Here is a 13,873-nt window from a genome sequence, read left to right on the forward strand (position 1 = left end):
TGCCTGTAAGCTCTCGATGCACACAAAACACAGCCACTTGGATGAGATGGGTTCACTTGTGTTCTTTCTCGAACTCATTCTGGCCAGAGCTGAGATGCAGGATGGGTGGAGCCCCTCTGGGCAGCTGCTCCTGCCTTGCTCACAGCAGCCAGAGCTGAGCACACTCTCCCAGGCTCTGGGGTAGAAAGGACACATTTGTAGGGCAAATTCAACTTTTTCCAATGGCATTTATAGCAACAGGCACATTTCATCCTCTACATCTCTGTGAGGGAAGCGTGATAGGTATTAGCTGCTGTAGAAATAGAAACACAGAAACTCAGGGGAGGTTGAAGGGAAGAAAAGCCCCTGGAGGAGCTATGCTCAGAGGTGAACCTGCACCTGAGACTGGCTGGGGCCTCCCTCGTGTGTGAAGACAGAGCCTGTTTGGCTGGGATGGTGGTTTAGCAACCCATGCTTTGGCCCCACGCAGGAGCCGCTCAGAGCCTGAGTGGTCCCAGTCTAGCTGTACTTAAACAAACAACAGCCGAGGTCCAGCTGTGGGCTTCCCACCAGCTCTGCTGCACAAGGCAAGCCTTAAAAAGGTCAGGGAGAAAGTCCTCCATTTCCTAGCAGGGGACAGCTGAGCCTCCCTGCACTCTGTAAACCCTCCAAAGCAAGACATCTCAATACCAGGTTCAGATGCCTAGTGGGGCAGCGAGGTGGGACCACAGGAACCCCATCGTACTGGGTCAAGCTAATTTTCTCATGGCTTCAAGTCCATCCTTTTATCCTATTCTTTGAGATGCTGGGCTTGGGATTCTGCAACCCACATTCCTGCTCTCCGGCCTGATAGGCTCTGCCCACAGTGAGTACTAGAGGGAGCCCAGAGGCTGGAGACGGAGGAAGTAGCTCATGTTTGGTTTACTTCCTGCTTATCTCTCTGGGCTTCCTGTGCCTGTCCGATTCCCTTAGCAATGCTTTTGTTCACTCAGGTAATGTCAATTCCTTCAGAAGCATTTGAGGATAGCTTTTTAGTTTTCCCAACACGCACAGAATCAACCTCAGCCAAAACAGCCCCCTCCTCACTGAAGGAGCACCATCCCCACGGGGGCTCTCCTCTAAGCTCAGGCACTAGCACCAGCTAAGGAGCATCCCACTCCCTCACCTCGGGAACCTAGGATTCAGCCCACACCCCCTCCAACTGTCTCACTTTTAGGAAGTCCAATAGCTTCCCTTTGTCTTATCCACCCGCGGCCTTGGAGGTGATACCTGCTTCCTGTGTTTTCAGTTACCTGGATAATAATTCTTTCTATTCAATTATCTCTAATAATATCACTGGTGTGACTTCTGTCTCCTGTCTGGACACAGCCTAGTTTACACACAGTTAAGTCCCACAAATTGATAGTGGGAACTAGAGCTTGGGCTTCTCAGCCTGAGCAGGGGCAAGTTCAGCCTTGAAGGACATAGTGAAACTTGTGGCAAAAGAAGCTTAATTTCTGTACAATCTTGAGGGGTTGTTGCAGGGACTGCTTGCTAAACATTTAAATGTTTTTCCTTGCTGGCCAGAAGGGAGCTATATGGAAGCATCCTCATCAGAGGTTTTCGAGAGAAGATGATCTTGTTAAAGCTTGCAGTGGGACTTTCTCTGGGATCCATGTGATAGGGTTTGGGCTCTGGGGTGACGATGGGACCTGTGGCTGATGTCGAAAAAGCACTCCACACCGACAACAGGGCCTCAGACTTCGAGTCCTTGAATGCCATTTTGCTAGAGTTCTTGGATGACTTTTTCCTTTTCAGCTGGACCATGCTGGACCCCTTGCTCTGCCTGTGAGTCCTTCGGCTTTCCTCCAGAGCATGGGAGCATTCCAGTTCTCTAATTTTGCTTTTCTCAATGAGTCTTTGCACCATCGGGGAGGTATATGTGACATAGGCTGGCCAGGGGTCTTGTTTTTCAAGCAGTTCCAGAGGAAGCCCAATGTTTTCTGTGAGTTCTGCCAACAAAACAAAACAAAATTAGGCAATTTAGAGGCTCTCACAGACATCAATTCAATTCTTCAAAGAAGGAGAGGGTATAGGAAGTACATTTTGAACTTCCCTTAGTCCTATAATAGCTGTCTCACACCTCTGTTTGGGGGAATAAAATTAATCCAAAATTAGAAAACAGAATGACATTCCAGAGAGCATACCAAGTAAAGAACAGCATGGTAGTGAGAGCTTGGATCACCCAGGCTGGGTTTCAGATCTTTATATAAGACCAACTTGTTTAGCTCTGAACTTCTATTGTTTGACAATAAAAAAGGTTACCGTAGGCTACAGTAAGGATTAAAACCTGTTAACCGAGCAGGACCTATAAATACGTCAAACGTAAACAATATCGGGAACGGGTAGGACGTAAGAATACATCTTGAAATATATGTTGTGCCCTGAGAGGGACGGTATATATTTTTTGTAATCTTTATAATTGTTTGTAAAATTTATAATTTTTTAATTCGATGTTTCCATTTTTTTGTTGGTATTCTTTTCTATTTGTTTGTAATTTTGTATTTTCCTTTGTGCTTTATGTATAAATAAATGAAAAAATATATTTAATTTATTTTAATTAAGTATAAATAAAAAAATAATAATATGAAATTATGTCCTCCGGGCATGACGTACTGACACTTCCTAGTGAAAGAGTACGCGCCCATTACAGGTTGCGTAATTAAAAAGAGAACTCCCCGGTTAACAGGTTATTAAATAATGTGATGTATTTCAGGATATGAACATATGGGCTTCTCACTTCAACTGCTTCTCTGCCACCTTAACAGCTGTGAACTTCCAACAAGTGTTTTTATTTTGTCTCTTTTTAAAAATGTATTTTTAAAACATAATTTAAAAAATCTTTATTGTTGAGAGTGTTACAAATGCCCCCTCCCTCCCTCCCCCACGTCATTTCCCAGTTCCTACCCCACACCAGGCCTTCACCACCCTATTGTTTGTGTCCATAGGTAGTACATATAAGCATATAAGTTCTTTGGTTAATCTCTTCCCACCTCTCCTCCCCTCTTCCCTCTGAAATTTCTCAGTATTTTCCATGTTTCCATGCCTCTAGTTCTATTTTATTCATCAGTTTATTTTGTTCATTAGATTCCTTGTTCATTTATTTTGATTTTTAGGTTTAATTGTTGATTATACACACACACACACACACACACACACACACACACACATATATATATGTATATATATATATATGTGTGTATATATATATATATATATATCTCCATTGATATATATATCCATTGATATAGATAGATAGATAGATAGATAGATCCATTTTATATCTGTTGAGATATATATATATATATATATATATATATATATCCATTTTATTTTTCTTATTATTTAATCTTTTTTTTCTTCTTCCTAATTGCTTTTCTTTTACTGCTTTTAAGATTCTCTCTTTATCTTAACCTTTGACATTTTAATTATGATGTGTCTTGGTGTGGGCCTCTTTGGGTTTCTCTTGTTGGGGATAATCTGTGCTTCCTGGACTTATAAGTGCATTTCTTTCACCAGGTAGGGGACATTTTCAGTCATTATTTTTTTCAAATAAGTTTTCAATATCTTTCACTCTCTCATTTCTTCCTGGTACCCCCATAATGCTATTGTTGATACACTTGAAGTCGTCCCAGAGGCATCTTATAATATCTTATTTTTTTTTTAATTCTTTTCTGTTTTTGCTCTTATGATGGGGTGTTTTTTGCTTCCTCTATACTAAATTGTTTATTTGATTCTCAGAATCCTCTACTATTGAATCCCTGTAAAGTATCCTCTATTTCAGCTAGTGTATGCTTAGTTTCTAACTAGTCCTTTTTCATGTCTTTAAAATTCTCACTATGATCTTTGAAAGTCTCACTAAGTCCCTTGAAGTCCTCATTAAGATTCTTGAGTTAACTTACAACAATTGTTTTGAACTTTGTCTAGTAATTTGCTTGCTTCCATTTCATTTAGTTTGTTTGTTTATTTATTTATTTATTTATTTATTTATTTATTTATTTATTTATTGTGTGTGTGTGTGTGTGTGTGTGTGTTTGTGTGTGTGTGTGTGTTTCCTGGAGATTTCTCCTGTTCTTTAATTTGTGACATTTCTTTGTATCTGCATTTTGGCTGCTTTCCCATATTCAGTTCTATGCATTAGGTAGAGCTGCTGTGTCTCCTGAAATTGGTAGAGTGGCCTTGTGCTATAGATGTCCTGTAGGTCTCAGTGGTTCAGCCTCCTCATTCACCTGAGCTGAGCATTCTAGGTGCACCCATGTGTGGGGTGTATTTTGCTAAATTTGAGTCTTGGTTGCTGTTGGTGTCACAGGAAAGAATTGACCTCTAGGTCAAATGGCTTGGAGGACCAACTTCAACTACAGAGGAAGATCTTCCGTGCAGGAGACACTCCTATGGAGTAGGACTTGCTTGAGTTGGGCTTTTATTCAGAGAGGAAAGGGAAGGGAGGAAGAGACAAACATTAATGATGAGAGAGAATCACTAATCAGCTGCCTCCCACACACCCTTCATGGGTGATCAGCCTGAAACTCTAGGCATGTGCCCTGACCAGGAATCAAACCATGACCTCCTGGTACATAAGTCAATGCTCAACCACTGAGCCATACTGGCTGGGTTCAAACAAGTGTTTTAAACCTTTCTAAACCTTAGTTGCCACATGTAAAATGGTGATTTGCATAAGATCAACTTAGGGCTTTCTGTGGATTAAAAGAAATAATTTATGTAAGGTTTTAGTACCATACCTGTCCAGAGAATTTCAGGTTTTCTACAATTCATTAGTTTATATGCTCAGTTTTGCCACTTCTGTGGCCTCTGAACAGGTAAAAGTATCATGGAGCATTTCTGTTCTTACGTGCCAATGCCCATTGAACAAGTCTCAGGTGATTTATAACAAGTTTCCCAGGAGATGCTGATGATGTTGGTCAGGAGACCACACTTTGAGACCATCATTCTAGGAAAATGCTCAAATTTTCATGAGCACTAGAATCACCCAGAAAGCTAGTTAAAACACAGAAGGATGAGTCCTACCCCAGTGGATCTGATTTATTAGGTCTGCTTTGGGGATCTGAGAATGCATTTCTGAATAACTCCCAGGTAATTTACCTGGCCTGAGGACAATAATCTAAGAATTTCTAATTTAGACTGAAGAATGCTTTTAAACCTTCTTTAGCTGACTTGCTCACGTGTGAAACACTTCCCTGAAATAAGCAATTCCCAAGTGTTCCACCCTTTATCTTTCTACTCAAAAGAAGCTTTGTAGAATACAAGTGAGTGTGTTGTACATAGTAGAAGCCTCAAATTTCACTATCTTTATAAAGTAAATTATTTACAAATGTTAGCATGTTATTATAATGAAAGATAGCATCTTAGAGATTTATTCATATTCTTTTTTTTTAAGCTAGCTTTGTCAAACCTCTGATTCAGGCCTGACAGAGTCCCTTTTATTGTCTTAGTGAAAATCATTCATGACAATACATTATTAGGAGAATTCAATGTCATTTTTCTAAGGTGAGGGAAGAAGTAATGCTCAAATAGTCCTCTAACCTTGAGAGTTTCACATAGTAATAAAAAAAATTGGAAGTGAAAGCATCTTACCTCTTTAAGACCTACCATGGGATCTCAGAATTTCAGTGCATCGTTCCAGGTTCCTAGTAATATAGAGTATGACCCCCAAAATCCCTCAGCCCACACCTGACTATCTACAATGGAATTGACTTATTATTCATATTTTTAGAGCTGGTAGGAATGTGTTTTTACTTCACCTCATATGTACAGTAGGGTTACTCAGTCATGCCAGATGGTGACAAAACTGTCTTGAGTTGGTGGTATTTGAGGAATTTTGGATAATTATTTTTATCCTTCCCTCTAAGTTTCTAGTTAATGAACCTTGAAACCTCAAAGAAGTCCAGTTATTAATAAGCTGTTTGTTTCAACATTAATCTACAATTGTATAAGTCACCATCTTATTCAAAACTCTTACCATACATTTCTGGACCCTACAGCAGTCCTCTGGCCAATAGCACAATTCTAGAAAATGGCAAGATTGTCTCCTACCTGCTGACCCAGGAACTAAGAAACTAGAAAATTAAGGGAGCGAATGTTCGAGACAGCCTTAGAAAGCATGGGGAGAACTTATTTGAAAATAAGAGGAGACAAATAGTTGACATTAAGTCTGAAGACAAGCTTTGGGCTTTGACAAAGATTCCATTCTCTCTGTAAATGAAATGCAGACCAGCAGTCTTCAGATAGAAATAGCCCCGATGAAAGGGCAGGAGGCACAACACTAATGTGGTTTTTGTGTTTCTCCCTCAGACACAGGCCCATGATCCATCCACTGGGTTTTCAATCCCAACTCCTTCCCATCCCTATCCCATCCAATCTCTTATCCCACCATTTCCAGCATCCAGTCTGATATGCTGGATGTGATCTACATAAATTCAAAAGAGTGACACTTGCATGGAATCTGGCATGAATGCATGAGCTTGATCATAATCCTTAACTTCTTGGGACTTCTGTTATCAAACAAGGTGAGGATGAGGATAAATTCCTGACCTGCTTCTCTCACAGAGGCACTGCTGTTATAAATATCTAGAAATAAAAGTGTTCTAAACCAGCGATCCCTCAACTTTGCTGCACATTGGAATTACTAGCGAACCCTTAAATATTCAAATGCCTGATTCCCACCCACAACATTGTGATTGCACTGGAATGGAATGCAACATAGGCATCAGAATTAAATGCTTGATTCTAATGTGCAACAAAACTTGGCAACTGCTGTTTATTTTTTAAATATATTTTATTGAGTTTTTACAGAGAGGAAGGGAGAGACATAGATGAGAGAGAAATATCAGCTTCCTCATGCACACCCCCTGCGGGGATGTGCACACAACCAAGATATATGCCCTTGCCTGGAATTGAACCTGGGACCTTTCAGTCTGTAGGCTGACTCTCTATCCATTGAGCCAAACCAGTTTTGGCAGCAACTGCTGTTTAGAATCTAAACCATAAAACACTGAAGATTTATAGGATATTTGCTATTTAAGAAATGGGAAATGGATCCAGATCATTCTAGTACCCTGGCAGTTCTAGAAGTACATTTTCATTCAAGAACGATCAACCAAAAGATGTGTATGCATGCATATATGCATAACCAATGGGCAAAGACAGCAGGGGGTGAGGGCATGTATGGGAGCAAGGTGGGGGGCAATGGGGGATATGGACACATATGTAAACACCTTAATCAATAAAAAATCAATTAAAAAAGAATGCTTTGTTATATATAGTCAGTACTGCATATCAGTAACTTTTAAACATTTAAGGTGTATGGAACTTTCCCACCACCACCTGCCTATTCTGGAATTGACTTAAATATAAAAGCCAGTACCTTAAAGCGCTAAGCTAAGAAAACTGTGGCTGTGAATGATATTCTCATGCAAAACTCATCTCACCCTGTCTGAGGCCCAAGCTGCCTCCTTATCTCAGGAACCATCTTACAAAAGGACTTTGTGGTTTTCAAGGAGGACTGATGGATGAATGCACTAGCATAAGTCAACCCCACTCAAACCGTTAGCCCCAATAATGTTATGAAAGTAGTGCCATTTGCAATCTCATGATTGCAAGACATTATCTTAACCCAGTGTTTCCTAAGCTTGTCCCATAGAATGCAAGGATATCTCAAGATACTAATAAGTGTTGGATAAAGGGGGAAAACTATCCATGGCAAGGATTACTCTATATAATCACATTCATTTTTTAGTCCGGAGCACTATCAACATAGTCTATGGTGTGGTAGGCTATAAGTTTGGTAGACCTGTCCTCAGTCAGGTAAGTTTAAAAACTGACATGTTAAACAAATTCCTTTAGTGCAGGGTTACTCAGAGCTGGTGCTATGTTGACTTGCTCTGTAATCTTCAAAGGTAGGTTGATTTGTAGCAGGTAAAAAATGTAGCATCCCTAATCTCATTTGACCAAGGGAACCTTCTTTCAGTCATGCACTCATTAATGGAACAAGTAACCAGGAAAACGTTTGTGTGGATTCTGAGGTATTTCTCCAGCCCTTGTTTCCAAACAGTGAGCAACAGAGAATGTTATAATATAGGAGGATGGAAGGATGAACTTTCTCAGTGGGTAGCTGAGTCTTTGATGGTTCACTACCTCTGAAATCCATCTCAGAAGGTTGGTCCCTCAAAAGTGTCCATATCCAGAAGTACAAGCCAGCATGAGGCCTAGTGTTCCATCAGAAACCAGACTTATTTCCCTCTGTTGACATCTCTCCTCTCTTCTCTACTCCAATCTGCAGCTGCCTTGTCTAGCTGTATCTTAGCTCTCACTTTTTCCTCAGCCACACCTAAGAGTCTTGTCTTGCCCCAGAAGGACAACCACATTATCTGAAACAGGAAACTGATGCAGTTTTGTTTCACTCTGACATGTTATCCTCCTCAACCTCTTATTTCCTCCCCTTCCCTATTTCTTTGTCTGCCCTCTGGCTGCTCCTCATTTATTTTTAGCTGAAGAGGAAGCTGCCACTTAGGCCAGAAGACTTTTCTCTAAGATGCAGAGCAACGTCGCTGGCATGAACCAGCCTGGCGCAGGGTAGGTGTGTTCTTCTTGGGGGTCTTCATCCCCAGTGCCCCCCATCTTAAAGACTGCCCATAGGCTCTGACCCCTGCATTTTAGGCCTAGGAAAGCACGATGCTCACCACAGACTCCCCATTTGCCCCACTGTATCACAGTTCTCTCTACCTCTTTACCTTGCCCCAATCCCACAGAAGTTATGGAAATTCTTGCCACGGTCTCACCTCCACCTGAGGGCTCTGAGGGTACTCACAGACAATGGTTTGGTGTGCCTTTAGCATCAGTGATGCTGGGAAGCACTGGGAACCTTAGAACTGTTTAGACAGAGGGAAATGGGGATTGAGAGGGGTAAGTTAGCCTTTCAGAAAAGAAGAGTTCTCTGGCCCCTCCTTATGCTGCCCTCTTCTCATCCTCATTGCTGCCCTTTCCAAAATGCAGGCACACTCCAGGGAGAGGAGGAACAAGCCCATTCTTGCACTCTATTAAAAAGTCAAGTTGCACATGAAGAGCAGCTTTGGTAATTGTGTGTTCTGATACAGCCATGTCTCTTTCTGGGGGAGCAATTTCTCTAACCTCATCTGGGCAGGGAGGTGGGAGTTTAGTCAGAAGTGCCATCTTCTCATAGATAACTGGTATCATCAATTCACCACTTATAATGTGTGGGAGGGGCCCACCCTTTTTGTGGAAATGCTTCTGTATGCTATGTATTTTCTTGGAGAATTATGTGTATACCTTGAGAGACACAACAGTGGAGAGAGAGGTCAAGTGTCTATGGTCATGCAACATCAATTCATTCATCCATTCATGCACACATTCAACAAATCTATATTGGGGGAGGGGGGTGCGCTGCTCCCACACAAAACACATCATGAATTCTTCACACTCACCTCTTACTTTGAACTCAAGCAAGAGGTGCTTCTCAATGTCAAGATTCCACAAAGCATGTTTGTTTCCCATACCAACAACTCAAACAAGAATAATCCATGTCAAATTGTCATCAGAAAAAAAAAAAAAAGGAGATACACCCTTGTACATAGGTCCAAACTCTGCAGGCAGGTATTGGTGTCCCCATGTGCCAGGAAGTGCAGCAGGTCCTGGGGAGATGGAGCAGGAGGAGGCAGAGCCTTGGTTCAAGGAGCCTGCAGCCCCATGAAGGGACAGACACAGCCTGCATGGGAAGATGTCAAGAAACAGGTCCAAGAAGAGAAAGGTGGTGCTGATGAATCTTGAAGTACAAGGAAAATGATGGGCAGTGGGTGTTAAATGTCAGCCAGCCTCAGTGTTTTCAGACCCTGAGTGAAAACAGGGTCAGTGGCCACATTTTCATCCCAAATCACATGGGCTGTTTCCCAACAGCAAATTTTCTGCATCTGAACTAAAATGTTGAGTGGGCTGAATAAATGCTTTACAAATTCACCATGGGAAAAAGTACTGAAGCATCGTATACCTATCAAGTACAAATATGAATTTAATTTTATACTGATCCAAGGAATATTAAATCATAAATATTAAAATTCTCATTTTAAGATGTAATATGAAGATCCATTAGGCACAAAGCATATGACCATATGATCTATAGATCAAGTTTAAAGTTTAAAATGAATATTTCAGAACAAGAAAAACAGGCACGATTGGAGGAGAGCCTCTCAGCCTGTCCTTCTGTGGACAGTTTGGGGGGGGGGGGAAGTTTGCTCTAATGGCCAACAAGTAGGAAAGATATAGAGAAACAGGTCCTGCAGCCCCACATTGAGGAAATTGGACATGACAGATGTTAGACGACGTATGCTCAAAGGCCCTCCCTCTGCTGACAGCTGGCTCCTGAGCAATGAGCCCATGGAAGTGCGTGGCTTCTCATGTCTAATCCATCAGGAAAAGGAAGTCCTGCTCCCTGGAACAATGGGGGCATTGTGCACCTAGAGAAGCAAGGGGAGACCGACAGGCATTTCCCAGGACGTGCCTCAACCAATCGACCAGGGCGCCCCTCCTTTAAAATGCTCAAAGCACTTGCGACTCAGGCCAGTGTCTGTTTTGAAGAAGGTGATTTACATTTGAGGCTTTGCCTAGAAGCAAAGAACTAAAGTAGCTGCCTTTCTATAGGATTCAGTCGTTCCATTAGCCTATTGACATCATGTCCTCAGTGTCATGATGTCAATCACTTTCCAAAACCCCCAAGTTGATGCCCAACTGTGAGAAAATCCATGCATTGTACATTGTGTCCAACTCTCAGCTAATAGATATCCTTCAAATATCTATAATAATCTATAATAATAAAAGCATAATATTCTAATTAGACTGGACAGCCAAACATCCTTCTGCACAAAGCTGCGGCAGCTATGAGGGCCAAGGGCAGACAGCCATCATGGCAGGCAGTGGCAGCAGTGGCGTGGTGATAGGGGTGGTGCCTTCCCCTAATCTGCCCAGTTGCCTCCTGCAGAGGGGCCTAAGTCATAAGTAGGACATCCCCTGAGATGTCCCAGACTGTGAGAGGGGGCAGTCTGGGCTGAGGGACCCACCCTTCCTGCCCCAGTACACAAGTCCTTATAGTTAGAGATGAGTGTTCCTGAGATGAACCACAATCTAAATAAATCACCTCCTGAAAATCAAGTTTGTACTTTGCCCTGAATCTCTTTTAAAAAAGAAAAACACAACATTTGGGTATGAAGCAAAGCAGGGAAAGCTCTGAAGATGGTAATCAGCCTGTTGAAACAGAAAACGGAGTGAAGGAGGTTATCTCCATGCTGTGCACAGACAACTCTCTCCAATGAACAGAGTCCCAATCTTCTCCTCTTGTGCCCCTGGAAGACCAGGGGAGGCGCCAGAACAACCATCTCCCCTCCTAGAAGAGCAATTCCTATGAATGCCATGTCACCAAGTGCCAGGTATATTTTGCTGTATTTATTCTACGTGTTCTCATAACTGAAGTTATACGTCAGTGTGGTAGAAGGTTTGGAAAATGTTGTTTTTCATCTTGTAACTCCATTAAGTATTGCTCAGTTGGTGCCGGTGTACTCTACTGGCTCTTACACTGCCATGGTCATCAAATGCACATATCTTTTTTAATCCATCATTTTTGCCCTAGCATTATATTGTATTTTCTCATGTTCCTAAAGATTTTTCATGATTATTCTAGAGGCTACTTAATAATCCATCCAGTGAAGAACCAATATTAGTCATGTCTCCATTGAGGAAGACCCTTCAAAGTGTTTTTAATTTTAGCTGCTGTAAGTAATAAGCTGTGTCTTTTAAAATGGAAACTGATCAGCATGCTTCCCCTATTTATAAACCTCTGTGTAGCAAGGTGTTTGGCAAATGTTGGCCACTGATGGTTGCTAGTCTCCGCCAAAATTCAGTATTGCCAAAAACTACTGCCCCTTCCTCCTGAGAGGTGGGTAGTGTCCTCCATGTTCCCCTCTCTTCAGAAACAAGAAGCAGCGAGGGTATTTGCTGCATTGTTCCCTAGGGGTCCTCCCAGCTCCAAGGCCTCCCATTCACTAGAATACAGGCTCTAGTGATGAGGCCAGACACTGAAATGGAATCTGTGAACAAATGCTCTCGGCACCAGTGTGAGGTAGACTTCAGGCAAGAGAGCCAGAGCAATAGCCCCACTGCATCCCAGTCACAGGAGGTCCAGGGAAGAAGTGAAAAAGAATCAGCTCCCTGTGGCCAAGACCAACTACACACAGGGAATTGCCCCCAAAAGTGTCTTACACATTTGATGATTTGTTAAAATTATATGTGCCAGCAATGGGATCAATGAAAAATACTATCTAAGCTTCAAGGTTTGGTGCCTGGAACTCACACTATAGGAGCCAAATGAAGGCCACCTAACAACCCTCTCCAAACAGAAGATGCAAAATCATTCATCCAATTGTCAAGACATGGTGTGTGACACTTGAAAGGACCAAGAACCACGAGGAGCAAACCAATTTCCTACAGAAGCACAGAGAACATGAGCCACCTAGTGAAGGAGCCACTGGTCTCAATTCCCCCTCCAGTCCCCAACACTAATGAAGCCATTCCAATCGTGTTGCTCCCACTCAAAATCATTGGTGCTCTTAATGAAATCCCTGAGCCATCATGAAATTGTCAAATTGTGTCTCATATTTTCTGTCGAGAAAGTAAGAAAGTGTAGAGAAGATCCTTCTAATGTTTGCAAGTTTCCTCCCATGCTGTGCAAAGGACAGGGTGCCATGGGCTTGGGAATGTCCATATTTGTTCTCTGAGAAGTGAATAAATAAAAAGAGGGGAGGGTCATTGGCTATATAACTCAATAAAAGTGTCCCCTTTTGTTCCTGTTCACTCAGCAGTCTTCTGAAAATTGATATAACAAATAGCACTTAGGTATATGTCCCATTATAAATTATTACATTGGCATCCTAAATTATTAATCATTTTCTTTTTAGTTTGGTCAAAATTAATCACTTTCCAAAAGCTTTATTTCTGTGTCTTCAGTACCACTGAGATCTGGATAGTTAACCAAAATATATTTCTAGGAACCATCTCTCTCCTAAGAGATTCTTATTTCCAACTCCTTATTAAATATGTGTTGCTTTTTCATCAAATTTAAATCTGTTCAAAATGAAGCTCAGTATTGCCACCCACACTTCTACAAACATATCTGCCTTCATGCCTTCTTCTGTCAATGGCATCACTGTTCTTCCTGACCCTCAAAGTAGAAACTTAATTTTTCCTTCTCTCTTATACCCTGAATTCAGGGTACATTCCCCAAATGGATCTTCCAACCTCTCTATTCTATTTCCTCCTAGTTTATCCTCCTCATGTTAATGCAAGAATGATCATTTATAAATATATTAATCCATTCATTCAACAAATACTTACTGAATGATTATACTGTGCCAAGCACTACACCAGGCATACATTCTAATGAAAGAAAACCAAGGAAAATCTGATTATGTCACACTTCAGTTCAAAACTTTCGTATTCTCTATTGCCTGTAAAATAAAATGCACATTCCTTAGCAAGACCCTTCAAAGTGTAGTCCTAGGAAACCTTCCCAATCTTGGCCCCTATCACCAAACTTCATACACATACAAAGCCAGAAATGCACACTTGACAGCCCTGTGACTCTGATACCGCATCATCCCACCCTCGCCAAGCTCTCATGCCTTTACTTCTTGGTATGTCCTGATGACCTGTTGCCTTTGTCCTCAATTCTCTTCCATCTCCCTACTTCTAAGGAACTGCATGTCCTCCAAAACCCAGACTGCAGCTCAGCTACTCGGAGACCTTTCCTAATCCTCTCCCCCCTCCCCTCTCCCTCCCA

At 41.8% G+C, this 13,873-nt stretch overlaps 1 protein-coding gene across 1 annotated transcript in view; it reads right to left on the minus strand.

The window, feature by feature from the left end:
• Nucleotides 1-216: 216 nt before the first annotated feature.
• The window catches only part of CDRT4 (CMT1A duplicated region transcript 4), a 92,669-nt gene continuing 79,012 nt past the window's right edge, over nucleotides 217-13,873 (minus strand). Inside the window, exon 3 of the mRNA XM_084861451.1 lies at nucleotides 217-1,970. Coding sequence (XP_084717577.1) covers nucleotides 1,513-1,970 — 458 coding nt within the window. The 3' untranslated portion in view covers nucleotides 217-1,512. The remainder of the gene's footprint in view (nucleotides 1,971-13,873) is intronic.

This window comes from Pipistrellus hanaki (genome assembly GCF_964339955.1).
Source record: "Pipistrellus hanaki genome assembly, chromosome: 16".
Taxonomy (NCBI): domain Eukaryota; kingdom Metazoa; phylum Chordata; class Mammalia; order Chiroptera; family Vespertilionidae; genus Pipistrellus; species Pipistrellus hanaki.